This window comes from Pinus tabuliformis, chromosome J (genome assembly GCF_031772625.1).
Source record: "Pinus tabuliformis cultivar Carrire ecotype Pingquan chromosome J, CPIR1, whole genome shotgun sequence".
Classification (NCBI taxonomy): Eukaryota; Viridiplantae; Streptophyta; class Pinopsida; order Pinales; family Pinaceae; genus Pinus; species Pinus tabuliformis.
Window position 1 is genome coordinate 1,045,700,656 of NC_142295.1, and position 16,856 is coordinate 1,045,717,511.

At 43.1% G+C, this 16,856-nt stretch overlaps 2 protein-coding genes across 2 annotated transcripts in view; one reads left to right on the plus strand and one right to left on the minus strand.

Moving 5' to 3' along the window:
* LOC149230489 (protein ENHANCED DISEASE RESISTANCE 2-like) overlaps positions 1-16,856 on the minus strand; it is a 118,622-nt gene that overhangs the window by 92,864 nt on the left and 8,902 nt on the right. The window lies entirely within an intron of this gene.
* Positions 8,963-10,156, plus strand: LOC149230490 (uncharacterized). The gene is made up of 3 exons (XM_089376064.1): positions 8,963-9,090; positions 9,198-9,339; positions 9,468-10,156. Exons 1-3 carry the CDS (start codon positions 8,973-8,975, stop codon positions 9,928-9,930), a joined length of 723 nt encoding a protein of 240 aa, XP_089232190.1. The 5' UTR covers positions 8,963-8,972; the 3' UTR covers positions 9,931-10,156.

Consider the following 16,856-nt stretch of genomic DNA (forward strand, 5'->3'; position numbering starts at 1 on the left):
GAGCGGGATTCGTTTATCAGAGAATCCTGTATTCCAGGATCGCTCCAAGCATATCAATATCAGGTACCACTATATTCCGGATATGGTGCAGCGGGGAGCAATAAGGCTCCAACGTATCGGTACAGATGAACAGGTCGCCGACATTTTGAAGAAGCCCCTGGGAAAGGTCAAATTCTTGACTTTCCGAGAACGACTTGGTGTCATTTGGAGACCCTCTTATGAGGGTCGAGTATGATGTATTGAGCTCTGGGAGCTCCAGGGGGGCGCAAGGTACTTCTTGGAGTGACATGCGACCACATGGCGACTCACCATCCCTTGGTGGTGCACTATGTACAGGGTGAAAGGTTCAACCTTCCCCTCTGACACCCCGTGGCGATTGTAGGACAGGATGAATTAGTTCTCCTGTGGGCCAGGATGATTAGTTCTCCGTGGCAACTCTAAGACAGGATGATTAGTTCTCCGTGGCGACTGTAAGACAGGATGATTAGTTCTCCTGTGGTCCAGGATGATTAGTTCTCCTGTGGCGACTATTAGACAAGATGATTCGTTCTCCTGTGGACAGGATTATTAGTTCTCCTGTCGAGGCAACCTACCCATGCAGTCTGGGACTCATGGGAAGTACCTCTCATCTGATCAATGAGTAGGGAAATGGAGTTAGGGACCATTAGTAGTACTATCGATGGACGCATCGTTGTATCTATCGTACTCCCTATGCTAGGATGACCTCCATTGATATGGGATCAATGATACTAATCTAGGATCAGTGAGAGTGGTATGACACACTCTAAGACTGACTTCGGGTCAGTGGAGGATGGTGATACATCCTCGATCATTTCTTCTTCTTCATAGTTCGAGCAGAGCAGAGCAGGGCCAAGTAGTACAAGGCAGTGCATTTTATGGCTGGGATAGTAGCGACAATCAAACGCATTGCAGATGGAGTTCTCCCTAGTTGAGATAGAGTGTTAAAATTGGAAATTAGGGCCAAACTCCATGTGGGTCACCTCATTTATGGAAGCGGATATTTTTCCTAGATTCCTCTTGTCGAGAGGTGTAGGACTGATCTAAAGATTATCCGATTCCGACAAGTATTTATGGAGATATGAATTTATTTGTAATTACTTGACAAATTGTCAAGGTCAGCCAGCAACTAAATGTGTGGCACAAATCATATAAATACAAGTGAGGTTGATTCATTTCAACTCATCTCATCATCTCTAATTCTTCTCTCTCTCCTTATATGATTGGATATACACAAGGAAGAGGATATCTCACACGTGGGAAGCAAGAAGACGCAGGCTGAAAGAAGACGCAGGAAAGAGGACGCAGAAAGTGTTCACTGCGTTGACATGAGTTTCAATGAGGCAGCAGAAGGCATCTTTGACCTGCGTTGACCAAGCGTTGACTCATCAAGGGCGCGATTTTGGTGTCGCTGCCTCGCCTAGGCAAGCCACAGATTTTGGCACAGAAACCGAGGCAATCTGACCTTTGGTTTGACCAGCGTTGACTGCCCTAGTTTTGCGCAGCAGTTTGACTGTGTTTTTGGGGTTGTTCAAGGGCTATTTCTTCAGGGTATTTGAGGGCTAGCTGATCGGAAATTGACTAAGCATATTGGAGGTCAATTTCAACTCATTTGACCAAGTTTGACATTGTTGATCTAGGGTTTGTTGCTGCTGATATAAAATTACAAAATTCTGATTTTGTACTATTTCTCTCTGCTTAACTATTGAAGATAAAGAAGATTTGATCAAAGGGTTTCCCCACATTGGGGCTTGTCCCTAGCTAGCTGCCACATCTTGTGTCTCTTGTCTTGGCTTGTTTTCTATTGATCGTTTAATGTTCTATCTGCACTTAATGTATATGTGATTCCTAATATGTGGCTAATAAGAAGAAAACAAGTAAACTGCTCTAAGCATAGAACATACCATAGTTTAACAAAAAATTTGGTCTGCATCCAATTTCGGAGCCTTCCTTGGGTTTTTCCTTGATATTTGCAAGCACTCGGGCTCATACCATGAGCTCATGTTGAGTCTTTGCACCCTCCTCACTTGACCGTTCACCAGACATCTTTTAGTATGTTGGTCACAACGTCATGCTTGCAATCATGTTCTATCTTTTAGTATGAAGATCTGTTGACCAGACCACCCTCCACCAGCTGAACCTCCACTTAACTACACTGCACAGAATCAACCCTCAGTGATCATGTACTACTGCCCAGAATTGCGTAGAGCTTGAGGCTGCCTCCCAAGCAGTCTGCATTGGGCAATCCTAGAATCAACCCGACTGACTGTCACTCAAAACGATGCAGAAGTTTCTCAGCACGCCATCTCAATCTGCTCTGCCCGCAAGCAAATCTATCAAGATTTCCGCTGGTCAACCAAAGAGTTTCACCGAGAAGTGACCCCAGACTTCACTCCTCCAAAAAATTGCACAGAAGCTGCCAACATGCCTGCCTCCGCTCACTGAAGAAATTGCGCAGATATGAAGGACATGCACCTGCTGCCTTTCACTGCATTGTCCTCGAAATTTGCGTAGTTCTGTCAGCCAATGCCCCTATCAGCTAGCCTGCTGCTCCTCCTGAAAATTGCGCAGTGTTCTTAGGTTGTCCTCCAATTTCCCGACATCCCGCTCAGCCCAGAAACTGAGAAGAGATGTCCTACAGGCCAGCCTCCCAGTTCTGCACAGTTTTGGCCAGCATGCTCCCGCAGCCCGCTCCCTGCACTGCCTCCCTGGAAAATTTGCATGGTTTTGCCCTTTAGCCGAGCTAGATCCCACAAATGGTCACTATTGATCCGAACTGCCCATCTTAGCCTCCCAGTGACCTCTGCGAAATTTTCCTCGAGAGTGCCCCGAAGCCCGCATCCCGGCCTGAAATGTGCTTTGCACAGTTTCAGAGCCCTGTCATCTCTCCCGGTCACCTGCACCCGAAAACGAAAGATGATGCAGCATGGTAGACTAGGAGATTTCTGGATTTGATGTCATCCCGTCATGAGTGATTGCAGATACAAGTACATGGATGAGACATAGCGCGACGATGAACGGGATGAACAAGGAGCACATGCTAGGAGACTTGTTCTCGAACAGATGAACACATGAAGCATGCCAAGTACAAGCGAAGTAGAGACATGCACATGTGACATCAAGCGAACACCAAGACCATCGAAGACTTTGCACACCTTGCCATGCGAAGGTGAAGCTATGATACACCAAGAGCACACTCATCACTCAGCAGCACTACGGCTCGACATGGACACCACCATCAGCATGAACATACCAGCACTGTCGTGTCAAGTCATGTCATGAGTCATCTCAACCACATCACCACTATGGTCCATACTGTTGTAACCAATGTAATGTGATGTGGAAGTCCAAGAGACCCACATGTAAAGTTGAAGAGTCATGTAAGTCAAATAGTCATGAGGGAAGTCGAACAGTGACAAGGGTCAGTTTCACCCTTGGCTATATACACCCCTCATTTGTACATGCAAAGGAATTTTCACCTTGGCTACTCCCACATAGCCTTGAGAGTTTGTAATCTTTTTTTTGAGAAAAAGCAGTAGCTCCAACACCTTGCTATCGGGGTTAGTGATGTATGGTGTACTAATGTGTCTTGGAACTTTTGGTTAATTCATAAGACAAATAACAGGCCAGCACGTTTTCACGCATGTATTTTATTCATTTGTAAGACTATTCTTTGGATGCTTGTAATGCATATTGCTTTAACCTGTATTAAGACAGTTGAACTATTTCGGTTGTTTTAGTACATATGTTATTGGAAATGTGTTGTATTAGTTGTTAACATTGTCTCGCTTGTGTGGACTATTCCGTCAGACACTCGACAAATTCATTCTCATAAACTTGAACAATCGTCGCACTCGTGTGGACTATTCTGCTCGGTGTTGTACGTGTTATCTATTCATTTTCTGTTTGTGACTGCCGCATCCGTGTCGACTACTCCACCGAACGCTGCGCATGTCCTGTTGTGTTGTGTGTCTCTAACAAATTTGGGACTATTCCCTTTCGACTTGAGACTCACTCTCACCCTCTCCCTTTGCAACGAAAGAACCTTGACACAAGTAACACTAAACACTCAGCAAGCACGCGAACCTCGCTGTTCGAAGACAAAGCAAACCACTCTCATGTGCTGACAAGCAAGAGCTAAGGCAAATCTTTAAGATAATGGCAACCGGGCCATCATACCGGATGGGACTCCTTCACCAAACCGTGTGGGGTCTAGTTGGGACTTCATACCAGGGAGATCCCCTGAATGTTGGTGGGTCCAGCACCGTCAACATTTATGGCGCTAGAACAGGGTCGCCAGTTGTTTATGGCTGAATGTCATCTCAGCCCCACTCATCACTCATCTGGTCAAGGCAGTAACTCACACTCCCTCTCACCTACGCACAACTCTGAAATTGGTTACTCCTCACCTCCCAAACGTGAACACGAAAGTTCGTAACAGCACCTCTGCTTTGTCCGTCCCATCACCCGTCAATTCGCAAAAGCAGTCAGACTGATCCCAGGAATACAAGATATTCCATAGGCATCAAGGAAACCAAAGACCACTCCCACAGGCGTTGTTGTATCATTGGTGGAAGAAGCAGTTCTTGCCACACTCGAAGGTCTGGCAGAAGCTGTTGAGAACGGAGAGGAACCTCTAGTCTTCCGACAGGGAGAACAGGACACCCTCGTGATCTTGGGCTCAAAAAATGGTATAGTAGGCAAAGGGGAAGGTAGCAGAGGAGGCAGAGACGAACCAACAGACTCAGAGCCAAAACCGTCAGATTCTGAAGAAGAGGAGGACGACGAAGAAGAAGAAGACATGGCTGACCAAAACTTGGAATGGATGACTCAGGGACCATTGGCTCTCCCAGGTGCTTTGCATAGGATGCCAAAGCATTCAGAGAGGATGCTGACAAAGTATGACCCTGACAGAACAGTGAAGGCAGAAGATCACTTGGACAACTTCTACCTGCAACTGCAGACACATTAGGTATGGCACGACGACGTTGCATGCAGATTGTTTCCATGTACCTTGGATGGTCGCGCAGCGGTATGATATCACAACCTTCCTGTCAATTCCATCCATAACTGGGGTATGTTCAAACCAGTGTTGAAAATATCGCCGATATTTCGGCGAAAATCGTAAATATCGCGAGATTTTTACCAAAACGAAATTTCGGCTGTAATTTCTCGCGATTTTTTCTAGTTTTGAATTTCTCGCGATATATCCGAAATCTCGGCGATTTTTTTACAAATATCGCGCGACGACCATAAAAATCGCCGGCAGCATTTATAAATTGGGGTTTGGCCCTAAATGATCCATTTCTGTTTCGAACTTTCGTGAGAGCTGGAGCCTGGAGACGCTACGAAGTTCGAACGGTGGCTGCGGAGGGTTTTGGCTGCGGAGGGTTCCGGTTTACAACTTTCCAGGTATGCGTATGCCCCAGCGTTAATACTTTGGCTGCGGAGGGTTTAATAAGTTTAAACTTTAAAGTTTAGAGCTCAGTCTACTATATACTGGCCGGATAGATATAGCACCGAATCACTGTGGTATAGCACCGAATCTGTGGTTTCCAATGGATAGATATAGCACCGAATCACTGTGGTATAGCACCGAAACTTTCCATTATTGAACTGTGTCTTCTTTATAACACCGAGACTTTCTCACAGAAGTCTGAACTTAGGGGGTGATCTAAACTTTAAAGGATTTTGTGAGTCAAGAATGAAATAATTCATTCAATTCCTGTTAAAAACTATACGTCAAGACTCAAAAGTACTTCTAAGTTCTGTCTGCTAGATGACATATAACATTGTCTCATGTAAAAGACATCATGATATCAGGGAGGAAGTTCCCTTATTGCTTCAATGCAACCCATGAGTTTGACAGCAGGAATGTCTAGCTAGAATGACACTGCCTGTCTATGTACAGATCTAGTAAATTGGTTTTGATTTACCATGACTCTGTTCCAGGCCTTTTTCCTTGCTTTAGCCCATTGACACATGATATTACAGTGGGTTTTAACTTTTGGCATAGCTCTGTCTCTGGTAATTTTCTTACTGCATCCTAGTGAATTATGCCCTCTCTAACTACTGTGCAATTGTGGGAAGAAAGAAGCTCATACTAATCAGTGACAACAAATAAATTACGACTTTCTTACTTAGATAGTAAGAGTAAATTGCGACAGTATGCAGTCTTTGTAGCCTCCAATGGTAATGTCACTCCTTAATGATACATAGACAAAATGTATAACTTATGTGTGAATGTTAAATAATAAAAACTTAAAACCATGTGCCATCTCACCGTGACATTTGGGTAATTGGCACTTATTATTTATGACAATGAATTGCCACACACTGATGATATGTAATCTCAAGCGCTGTCTCAGTTTAATCTGTTGTTATTTCATGATGGTCCGTGTTGTTCATGCATAATCCTGATTCCTAATGATGGGCATAGAATTCTGGTTTAGATGGGCTGTCTTTAATTATTAGCAGCCCTTATTTCACTAACAGGCAGAGCACATTTGTTACACTGGTTTGTTGATTGCTAATAAGAAAAATTTGTTGGCATTTGGCTAATGACCTTACAGTCAAATATCTGTTTATGTATTCTAAATTCTAATTTCTTATAATGGTTGGCAACTTGGCATTATGATAAATTTGTGTTGTCTGCTGCGCATGGTTCTCTTGATCTTGTATAGAAGATTGTATCTTTGTGTTTACAGTAGAAGAAGCTTAAACAAACAGTATTATAATTTATAATTAATGATTGTCTGCTGCCGTTATTCAGAGTGTTTCGTTGGTCACGTTAACTCACAATTTATAATGCCAGACCCAGGCTTTGACATTCTCCTATATTGCCAATGATCCGTGACAGATATGCACGAGTTAAAAGTTTGTTCACACAGCTTTAATGCCTGAACAATACGTTTGTTTCTTCTACGTTGTACTGGAGTAGATATTGTCTCCCTCTTGTGTTATATAGTAATATACTGCCATGTCATTGATTTATAGAGTATAGAATTCTGTATATGACTATAACTTTACACTGCCTGTAGCAGCCAAATCGCAGTCCTCTAACGCTGTTATTGAATACATTTATATTTTATGATTTTAATGTCTTTTGACTCTTTTCTACATAGCTTGACTAGGGTCCTTTGTGTGAAGATTGCAGATTGTAGAACTTTGTTAAAGTTTAGTCCATTTGTCTTTGAAGAATGAGGATTTGATATTGAGACCTGCACCCATGGAATTTCGTAAATTCGTATTACTTATTAAGTTATTAAGTTACTAATTCCAAATTTTTTTTGGTGCTGTAGGTTTCCTTTTGAGTTAGCCCACTACAAAATACAAATATGCCAAAAAACTTGGACCCATTTTGGGAGTATGGGATCCCTGATGGTGGGACAAATCGTGCATATCTTTCATGCAAATTGTGTGGGGACAAGATGACAGGTGGGGTTACACGACTGAAATACCATCATGCTAGACTCCCTGGACATGATGTTGGCATTTGTAAAGTTTCTAGTCCGGAGCTTATACGAAAAGCTCTTGAGGCAATTGAAGAAAAGGACAGAAAGAAGGAAGAGGCGGAAAGAAACAAAGCTGAACGTGCAGGTAGATCTTTTGGGATATCTTCTCCTGATTTTGATGTTCAGGGTAGTGGCCCTACTGGCCCTAGTGGGAGGGGCTCCACAACTGGCACACCATCACATGCTAGCGCTACTGCTAGTGTGAATGCGAGGTCATCATTTTTTGTTCCACGAACAGGAGCTGGAGCACAACCTGGCATAAAATCGCTTTATAAAAAAAAGGAGAAGGAAGAAGCAGATAGAGTCATGGGGAGGTGTATTTTTTGGAGCGACTTACCTCTCAGCATCACAAAAACCAATCCATTTTGGCAACCAATGTGTGATGCTATTGCTGTTGTGGGCCCAGGGTACAAAAGTGCCACATATGAGGAGTTGCGGGGGCCAATTCTTCAAGCAGAAAAACAGGACATCAACTCTAGATTGGCGGAGTTGAAACAGACATGGGAAGTCACTGGATGCACAGTGATGTCTGATGGTTGGACAGATAGGAAGGGTAGGACCCTTCTAAATTTCTTGGTACATTGTCCTAAAGGTACCATGTTTATTAAATCGTTGGATGCATCAGAACATATCAAAGATGCAGCAACGATATGTGAGTTGTTAGATGGGTTCATTCAGGAGATTGGTGTGCAGAATGTGGTGCAAGTCGTAACAGACAATGAAGCTAATTATGTGTCTGCCGGCAGAATGCTTATGGAGAGGCATCCCACATTGTTCTGGACTCCATGTGCAGCGCATTGTCTTGATTTGTTGCTTGAGGATATGGGGAAACTCTCCTTCATCAAGGAGGCAGTTGATATGGCTAGGAGCATCCCCAAGTTTATTTATAACCATGCTTTTGTTCTTAGCCTTATGAGGAGGTTCACTAGAAACAAGGAGTTGCGGCGTCCTGCCATCACACGTTTTGCCACAACCTTTATTACTCTTCAGTCTTTGCTTCGATGTCAGTACGAGTTGAAGCAAATGTTTGTGTCTGATGATTGGCGTGGTTGTAGATACAGCAGGAGACCTGATGGGACAGCCATTGAAAAAATGGTGTACTCTGAGACATTTTGGCGTGGAGTACAAGAAGCATTTGCAGTTAGCGAACCTATAGTAAAGGTTCTTAGATTGGTGGATGGAGAGAAGCCTGCAATGCCTTATTTGTATGAGGGCATGGATAGGGCCAAGGAGGCCATTCGTTCCTATTATGCAGACAAGGGTTCTGCTGGCCTTAATAGGCAGATGATGTTATGGGATGTGATCGATAGTCGGTGGACAGGGATGCTTCATCGACCCATTCATGCAGCAGCACTCTTCCTCAACCCTGCATTTGCATACAAATGCAAATTTCTTTTTGATGGCGAGGTGATGGAAGGGCTCCATTCCTGTATTGAGAGGATGGTACCTGATTCTGAGCTTCGTCGCAAAATCAGCCGCGAGATACATAGTTATCAGGATTGTGTTGGCCTATTTGGCTTTGATGATGCCATTAAGGAAAGGGCCCTCTTCATGCCACGTAAGTGACAAGTCATCACTCATTAGAAATTAGAAATTTGAATTTAATTATGTTTTAACTTTTAACTTTTAACTTTTTGAATTTTTTATTTCATTATTTTGTTGTAGATCTTTGGTGGCGAAGCTATGGTGCAAGGGTACCAAATTTGCAAAATTTGGCTATACGAATCTTGAGTCAAACATGTAGCTCTTCAGGGTGTGAGCGCAATTGGAGTGTATTTGAGAAAATACACGCCAAAAAGCGCAACAGGTATAACTTTGAACTCAAGCCTTCAGTTGAGCAATTACACTTATTGTAATTTTTAATTTTTAATTTATGACCTTCAAGTGTCAAGAGTCAAGAGTCAAGACTCATTACTTTTTTTGACACTCTTACAGGTTGGAGTTCGCACGCCTCAACGATTTGGTGTATGTGCATTACAACATCCGACTTCGAGTGAGGCAAATAGAATCACCAGTGGATCCAGATGCCATTTCCTTAGACAATATTGATGTATTGTCTCCGTGGAGGGTGGAGTCTCAGGAGCCCATATTGGAGGAGTCACCTTCATGGTTGGAGGAGCCAGTGGCAGATGATCCATTAGAGCAAGGGCAGCAAGAGGAGGACTCGGAGTCAGAGGAGCAGCAGCACTTAGAGGAGGAGCAGGAGGAGCTGGAGGAGGACACTGCGGGAGCATCAGCATCAACACCATCTGCTATAGATATAGGAGAGCATAGCTCCATGCCTATCACTCATTATTTGACATTAGGTGCAGAGGCAGTGTCAGGGCCTTCTACTACTAGGGGCAGGCCTGACAAACAGCCCATCATGTTTTCCCGTAAAAGGGGGAGAGGGCAGTAGATAGATAGCTGCTAGTTTTATTTGTTATGCTACATGTAACTCATGATGATGAGATACTTTTATTATTATATGTGATGTTATTTTGTATTGGTTCTCCACATTTGAGTCCTTGAATGGACAATTATCAGGGATTAGCACGATTTGGTATCGCCTTTGATATATCATTTCTATTTGACATCATATATATCAGTGTTTTCTTCATATTTATGTGCCAATGTGTTTAAACTTTATTTCATGTTGTTATTGCTTTATATGTTTAAAAATTTGAAAAAAATGAATATATTATGCATTTTTTATGCTTGCTTTTGTTGTTTAAATTCTGAACATGAAGATGTTGCTTTAAAAATTAAAATAGTTTCTTGAGTGTTTGCTGGGCACTGTATAGTTATACTCATTTAATGCCAATTTTTTGTTTTTTTTGTGCCCTAGGTTTGAATTAGTTCACTACAAATGTCAAATATGCCAAAAGCCTTGGACCCATTTTGGGAGTATGGGGAGGCTGTTGGTGGGGCAAATCAGGCATATATATCATGCAACTTGTGTGGGACCAAGATGTCAGGAGGGATTACACGATTGAAATACCATCTGGCTAAACTCTCTGCATATGATGCAGCAGATGTGATGCCTTGTATGGTTTCTAGTGCAGAGGTTATACAAAAAGCTCGTGAAGCAATTGCTGAGCAAGACAGAAAGAAAGCTGCTAGGGAGAGGCCAATGGTCTCAGATAGATAGCTGCTAGTTTTATTTGTTTTGCAACTTTTGCTACATATAAGTTTATAACTCATGATGATGAAATACTTTTAAACTTTTATATATGTGATGTTGTTTTGTTTGAGTCCTTGATTGGACAATTATCACTATCAGGGATCAGCAGGATATGTGATGTTATTTTAATTTTTGTTTGAGTCCTTGATTGGACAATTATCAATTTATCACTATCAGGGATCAGCAGGATTTGGTATCGCCTTTGAAGTTTGATGTATCATTTCTATTTGACATCATATATATCAGTGTTTTCTTCATATTTATGTGCCAATGTGTTTAGTTCATGTTGTTATTGCTTTATATGTTTAGAAATCTGAAAAAAATGAATATATTATGCATTTTTTATGCTTGCCGATATTTGCCGATATTTTCGCCGATATTTCCGATAAGATATTTTCCGGACCCTCGCCGATATTTTCCCGATACCGATATTATCAACACTGGTTCAAACGGATGTTTTTGGAAAAATTCGTTGATCAGAAGACCCCAACCATGTTACTCAAAGAGTTAGGCAGTCTGAAGATGGAGTCGAAAGAAAAGGTAAAAGATTTCAATCAAAGGTTTTTGTGCATATTGAACAAGTTTGCAACAGACACGAAACCTCATGACTCCATCACTGTTGACTACTATATGTCTGCACTGCCAACCAGTATTGTGCAGTTCGTCAAGCGAGTTGCGAAACCAACGTTATTAGAGAACTGCGAAGAGGTGATCGCTATGGAAAAAGACCTGCGCGCGATTGGAGTCATCAAAGATGATGAACCAGCAAAGGACTCCAGAGATGCGAGTAGGAGGCCCCAAGCTGCAGCAAGGGTAAACACAAGGAAGCAAGCGACATTGAAACCCTTACTCGTCTTGTCAAGAACTTGACAACAGAGGTGTCTGAGCTGAAACAACGAACTATCGACACATCTGCGAGCAGCCAACCTCCCAGTCAAAACTGCTTCCCGGCTAAAACTGCGCAAAGCTCCAACTCAGTGTTCTAGACGAAACTGTGCGCGAATGATGATTTTTGCTCATTTCATGAAGACGTTCACTTGGAAGGGACTTGTTCGGAATGGAAACGAGTTGCAGACTCAGTGTGCAACAGTGCACTAAACACAGTAAACAATGCGCACTACCAGCCGAGAGACACAGACGATGAGGAAGATCCTGCATCTGATGAGGCACCTAGCACTGGGTAGGTGATCAACATGTATCAATACTCGCAAGCAGCGCAGAAAACGAACACCAAGAAGCAACCCCAAAAGCAAAATGGTCGATACAATCTCAGAAGCCAAGGGGCTCCCCCTACAACTGCGGAAATGCGAGAAAAGCTTGAACTGTTGAGGAAGGTTAATCCACCAGCCATCCAAAAGCAGAATGTACAAACCAAGCCTGGGAAGAGAATTGCGAACAAGAGTACATCCATGAGCAGTAAACTACAGAACACTTCGTCGAACAATACAAACACAATTCCAATCCCGAACATCTCGGTGAGTCTACCCGCCCTTGATTACAACATTGTGGAAGACATGAAGAAAACTCGTGCAAACATCTCTTTGTTCGAATTAGATAAGATTCAGGGTCAGCGGGATATTTTGTTGTGCGCACTAGGGCAAACATCTATAGACAACACAACCTCTACTAGTAAGGGAGCAAGCACATCTCCCGGTTCACTCACAAATGTGCTCAACACACTCCAGATGGAAGAAGCAAACTTTGTTTGCCCTCCATTCTTGCTTTCATTCGAAATCTTTAACTGCAATATTCATAATTGTTTGGTTGATTTTGGCGCATCAGCCAATGCCATGCCACTCTCCATTGCCAAGCAGATATATGCGCAATGGAGTAAGACATATGCACAGATCATCCAACTAGATCGAACGTGCATACCAGCCATTGATGACCTTCGGGATGTGATCATCTGATTATCTCAGGACGGTCAAGTTCACCAGTGCATAAACATTGTCATTGTGGACATATCGGAAGCATATGGCTCACTGCTCAGCAAAGACTGGTCCAGCAAGTTGAATGGGTACTTTGCTATAGATTGGTCACACTTGTGACTTTCGTACTAGGGCAAAAGAAATCAGATCCTGATATTATCCGAGAGATACATGAGACACAATGTCACTCCCATTAATGGTGAGAACGAACCACTGGCCTTCGCAGAACTCATGTTCAACAGTTGCCTCTTGGAAACAACATTGAGGTGTTATCTCACACAGCCAGCTCCAACCCCACCAGACACGCAGTTGGGTCTCCTTCCTTGCCCAACTGATGGAAATGAAACTTGTATAGTACATTGTAACACTAGTAGTAGTAGCAGCAGCAGCACAAGCGCATCAAACGTTCTGCGTATAGATGAGTTGTGGACCATGTATTTTAACAGATCAAAAACACAAGATGGCTCTGGAACCGGGTGTGTCTTGATAGACCCAAAGCACAGGAAACATTTTATCTCAAGCTGCTTGGTGTTCGAGTGCACAATCAACATTGTTGAATACGAAGCATTCGTATTGGGCTTGCACGTATGGTACATCAGGTAAGTAACACCATACACTGTTCATCACCTCATCTCAAAAGTTACCAGCAAGAGGTATGGCGACTAATCTCTAACTTCCAAGCATTCAGTATCACCGTTGTGCCAAGAACGAGTAATGTAGTTGCCAATGCCTTAGAAAACGCAACTTCTAATATGTCACCACTTAGGGATAGATTTACTGTTGAAATTTTGTATAAGCCTTCTATCCCTGATAACATAACTAATCTACGCGTCTTTTACGATGATCAACAGATACTGCACTTTATGTCCAACGTTGATGTCTTCAAGGACGCAGCAATTGACGAAGATGAGCACGAGCAGTCTCTGTAAGATGCAACTGATGACAAGAAAGGCAACCTCATCCCCAAGGGTGTGGTATCTCTAGAAAAGCTCTATGACTTGCAGAATCACTTTCAGGGGCCAAGGAATAGCAAAACCCACAGTTCCACCATGATGCACGAACAAATAAACCTGGGAAGTACGTCAATCTCGGTACGTGTTGCACACAGCGGGAGCGATAAGCCTTTGTCCGCTTGTTCAAATAGTACTGGGATGTGTTCGCGTGGACATATGATGATCTGAAAACATACAACACGTGAATAATCCAACATGTGATTCCAATCAAAGAAGGGGTCAAGCCATTTCAGCAGAAGCTGAGGAAAGTACATCCATCACTTGAACCCCTCATACAGAAAGAGTTGACCAAGTTGTTGGATGCACGGATCATTTACAGAGTTCGTCATTCCACGTGGGTTTCTAACCTTGTTCCTGTACTTGAACCACGCCTCGGACAAAGACAACTACCCCGTGCCGTCAATGGAGCATATTTTACAGACAGTATCTGGGGCAGAAATGTTTTCCTTACTTGACGATTTTTCAGGATATAACCAGGTTCTGGTAGCAGAACCTGATAGACTAAAGACTACCTTCCGTACCAAGTGGGGTACATTCGCATACAGGAGAATGCCATTTGGGCTCGTGAATGCAGGCGCAACCTTTCAGCGCCATGGACATCGCCTTCCATGGACTCATCGGACAGAGCGTAGTGGTGTACCTTGATGACGTGATTGTATTTTCCAGAAAACGGTCAAACCACATACGCCATCTATTCGAGCGATGCTGGAAATATGGGATTTCCTTGAATCCCAAAAAAAGCGTATTTGCAGTGTCTGAGGGGAACCTCCTTGGGCACATCATTGCCAGAAGTGGGATCAAGGTTGATCCAGACCGAGTCCGGATTATTACATAGATCCCTCACCCAGCCAACAAGAAAGCAATGCAGTCCTTCTTGGGAAAGATAAACATCCTCCGAAAGTTCATCTCAGATTATGTGCAAATAGTGAAACCGATGCAAGACATGATTAAGAAGGATTGAGTCTACCGCTGGGGTGAGAGGGAAATGAATGCATTCACCCGTATTAAGCAGGCTATAACAGATATGCCTGCACTTTCCAACCCAGATTTTAACAAATATTTCTTGCTATACACCTTCGCCTCTGATAACTCAGTGGTTGCAGTACTCACTCAGAAGAATGAGTTGAACGACGAACGCCCCATCTCCTTCATGAGTGCAAGCATGCAGGGACTTGAACTTAACTACCCCGCCATTGACAAACAAGCATACGCAATATACAAGGTGGTGAACCACTTCAAACCCTATTTGTTGAAGAACAATTGTACAGTCTTTGTGCCACACCTAGCAATCTGGTCACTGCTTGTACAGCAAGAGTTGGGTGAAATACATGCAAACTGGATGACAGGCTTGCAAGAGTATGATCTTGACAACAAGCCAGTTCACACTATTAAGGGTCATGGTCTTTGCAGACTCGCAGTTGAAGGAGTCCATGCACAGGAGGAAGAAGAAGAGCTCGCTGGTTGGGAGCAAGAAATCAAGATGTATGATGTAGAGCGAGCACAACCCACTGCATGCAGAAACTCTTGGTACGAAGATCTGAACCAATACCTTGAACATGGCACCATACCCTCCCATTCCTCCATGAAACAGAAGAGGGCACTGCACTTCAAAGCTTTATCTTATCAGTTGGTGCATGGAGTGCTTTACAGAAAGCACAGTAACAAGATTTTGCTCAGGTGCCTAGAGGCACATGATTCAAAGAAGGTCTTGCATGATCTGCATGACGGACCAGCTGAGGTCAAAGGGCCACTTCGCGAGAAATACCACAGCACACAAAGTTATGCGAGTCGATTTCTACTGGCCCACATTGTTCAAGGATGCACACGCTTACGCCCGCAAGTGCTCGGTCTGTCAACGATGTGTTGGTAGAACACGAAGGTCAGCAGCCCCGTTGTACCCTGTTGCAGTGATCGGGTTGTTCCAACAATGGGGCCTGGACATCATTGGGGAAATTTTCCCACATTCGTCAAAACAGCATTGCTACATCTTGACAACTACAGATTAATTCACACAGTGGACAAAAGCAGTTTCGCTTAAGCAAGTGAATGACCAGGAAGTCATCAGCTTCCTCCAATAGAACATCATCTCACGCTTTGGCGTTCCAATATCACTTGTGTTTGACAATGCAACTTACCTTTCATCTTTAAAGCTTTGTGATTTTGCATTGCCATATGGTATCATGCTTAAACACTCATCTAACTAATACCCATAGGGAAATGATCTCGCAAAATCCACAAACAAAAATCTTATCTGCATTATCAAGAAGACCATTTACTCTGAACAGCGTAACTGGCACTCCGCTTTGACTAATGCCTTATGCGCTGACCACATAACACCCAAACTGATCCAGGTGGATATTGGTGGCCACCCGCCTATTCCACTTGGACCCCCACCATTGTTTCTTTCAATTTTTCAGTTTCCTTATTTGTAGCACAATTTACTATTTTTGGTATTTTTTCAGGTCCTAAACTTCCGAAGCCGTTTTGAGGCCCTAAACGACGTCTTTTGGGAAAACTGGGACCAACATGTTTCGTAGACCATGTTGGTCATTCAAAAGTTGTAGTACTCGGATAAATCTTTCTAACGAGGTATTGTGCGCGTCAAACAAAGATCGTATGCCAAAGTTACGATCCTAGGAAGTTGATGTACCAATTTACCCAAACGAGGCCCATAGTTTGGCGCTTCATCTCCTAGGGTTAGGTTTTTGGATGTTTAGGGTTTTCCATTGTTTCACAATAATAAATAGGCCCTTCAGCCTCATTGTAACACAGTTCAGAGGCATGTAGCCACCACATCTCTTCTCAGTGATAAGCTACCATTGCCCGAGCTAGTCTTATTTCCATTCTGTTTGTAAGCATATTTCACTATTTGATATTAATGAAATGAAGTATTATTTCTACTGCATCTTTGTATTTATGGTTATATTTATAATTTGTTGCATTCTTGTTTAAATCTGGATCACAAACCTCTCTGAACACTTCGCCATACTTCATGGTTTATGGGAAAGAAGCCATCCTTCCGCTAAACATCTACTTGCCTGCGCTCCAATTGCCCCAAGAATCCCAAGGCAAGCCTTGTCTGCTAGTTCAGCGTAGGATGGATACACTTCACAAGTTGCAGGAAGAAAGGATGAAAGCAAAAGAAAAATTCACACTCCACCAGAACCGTATTGAGAGATGGTTCGACAAGAAGTCTACAGGGAATGCTAAGTTTGATGTG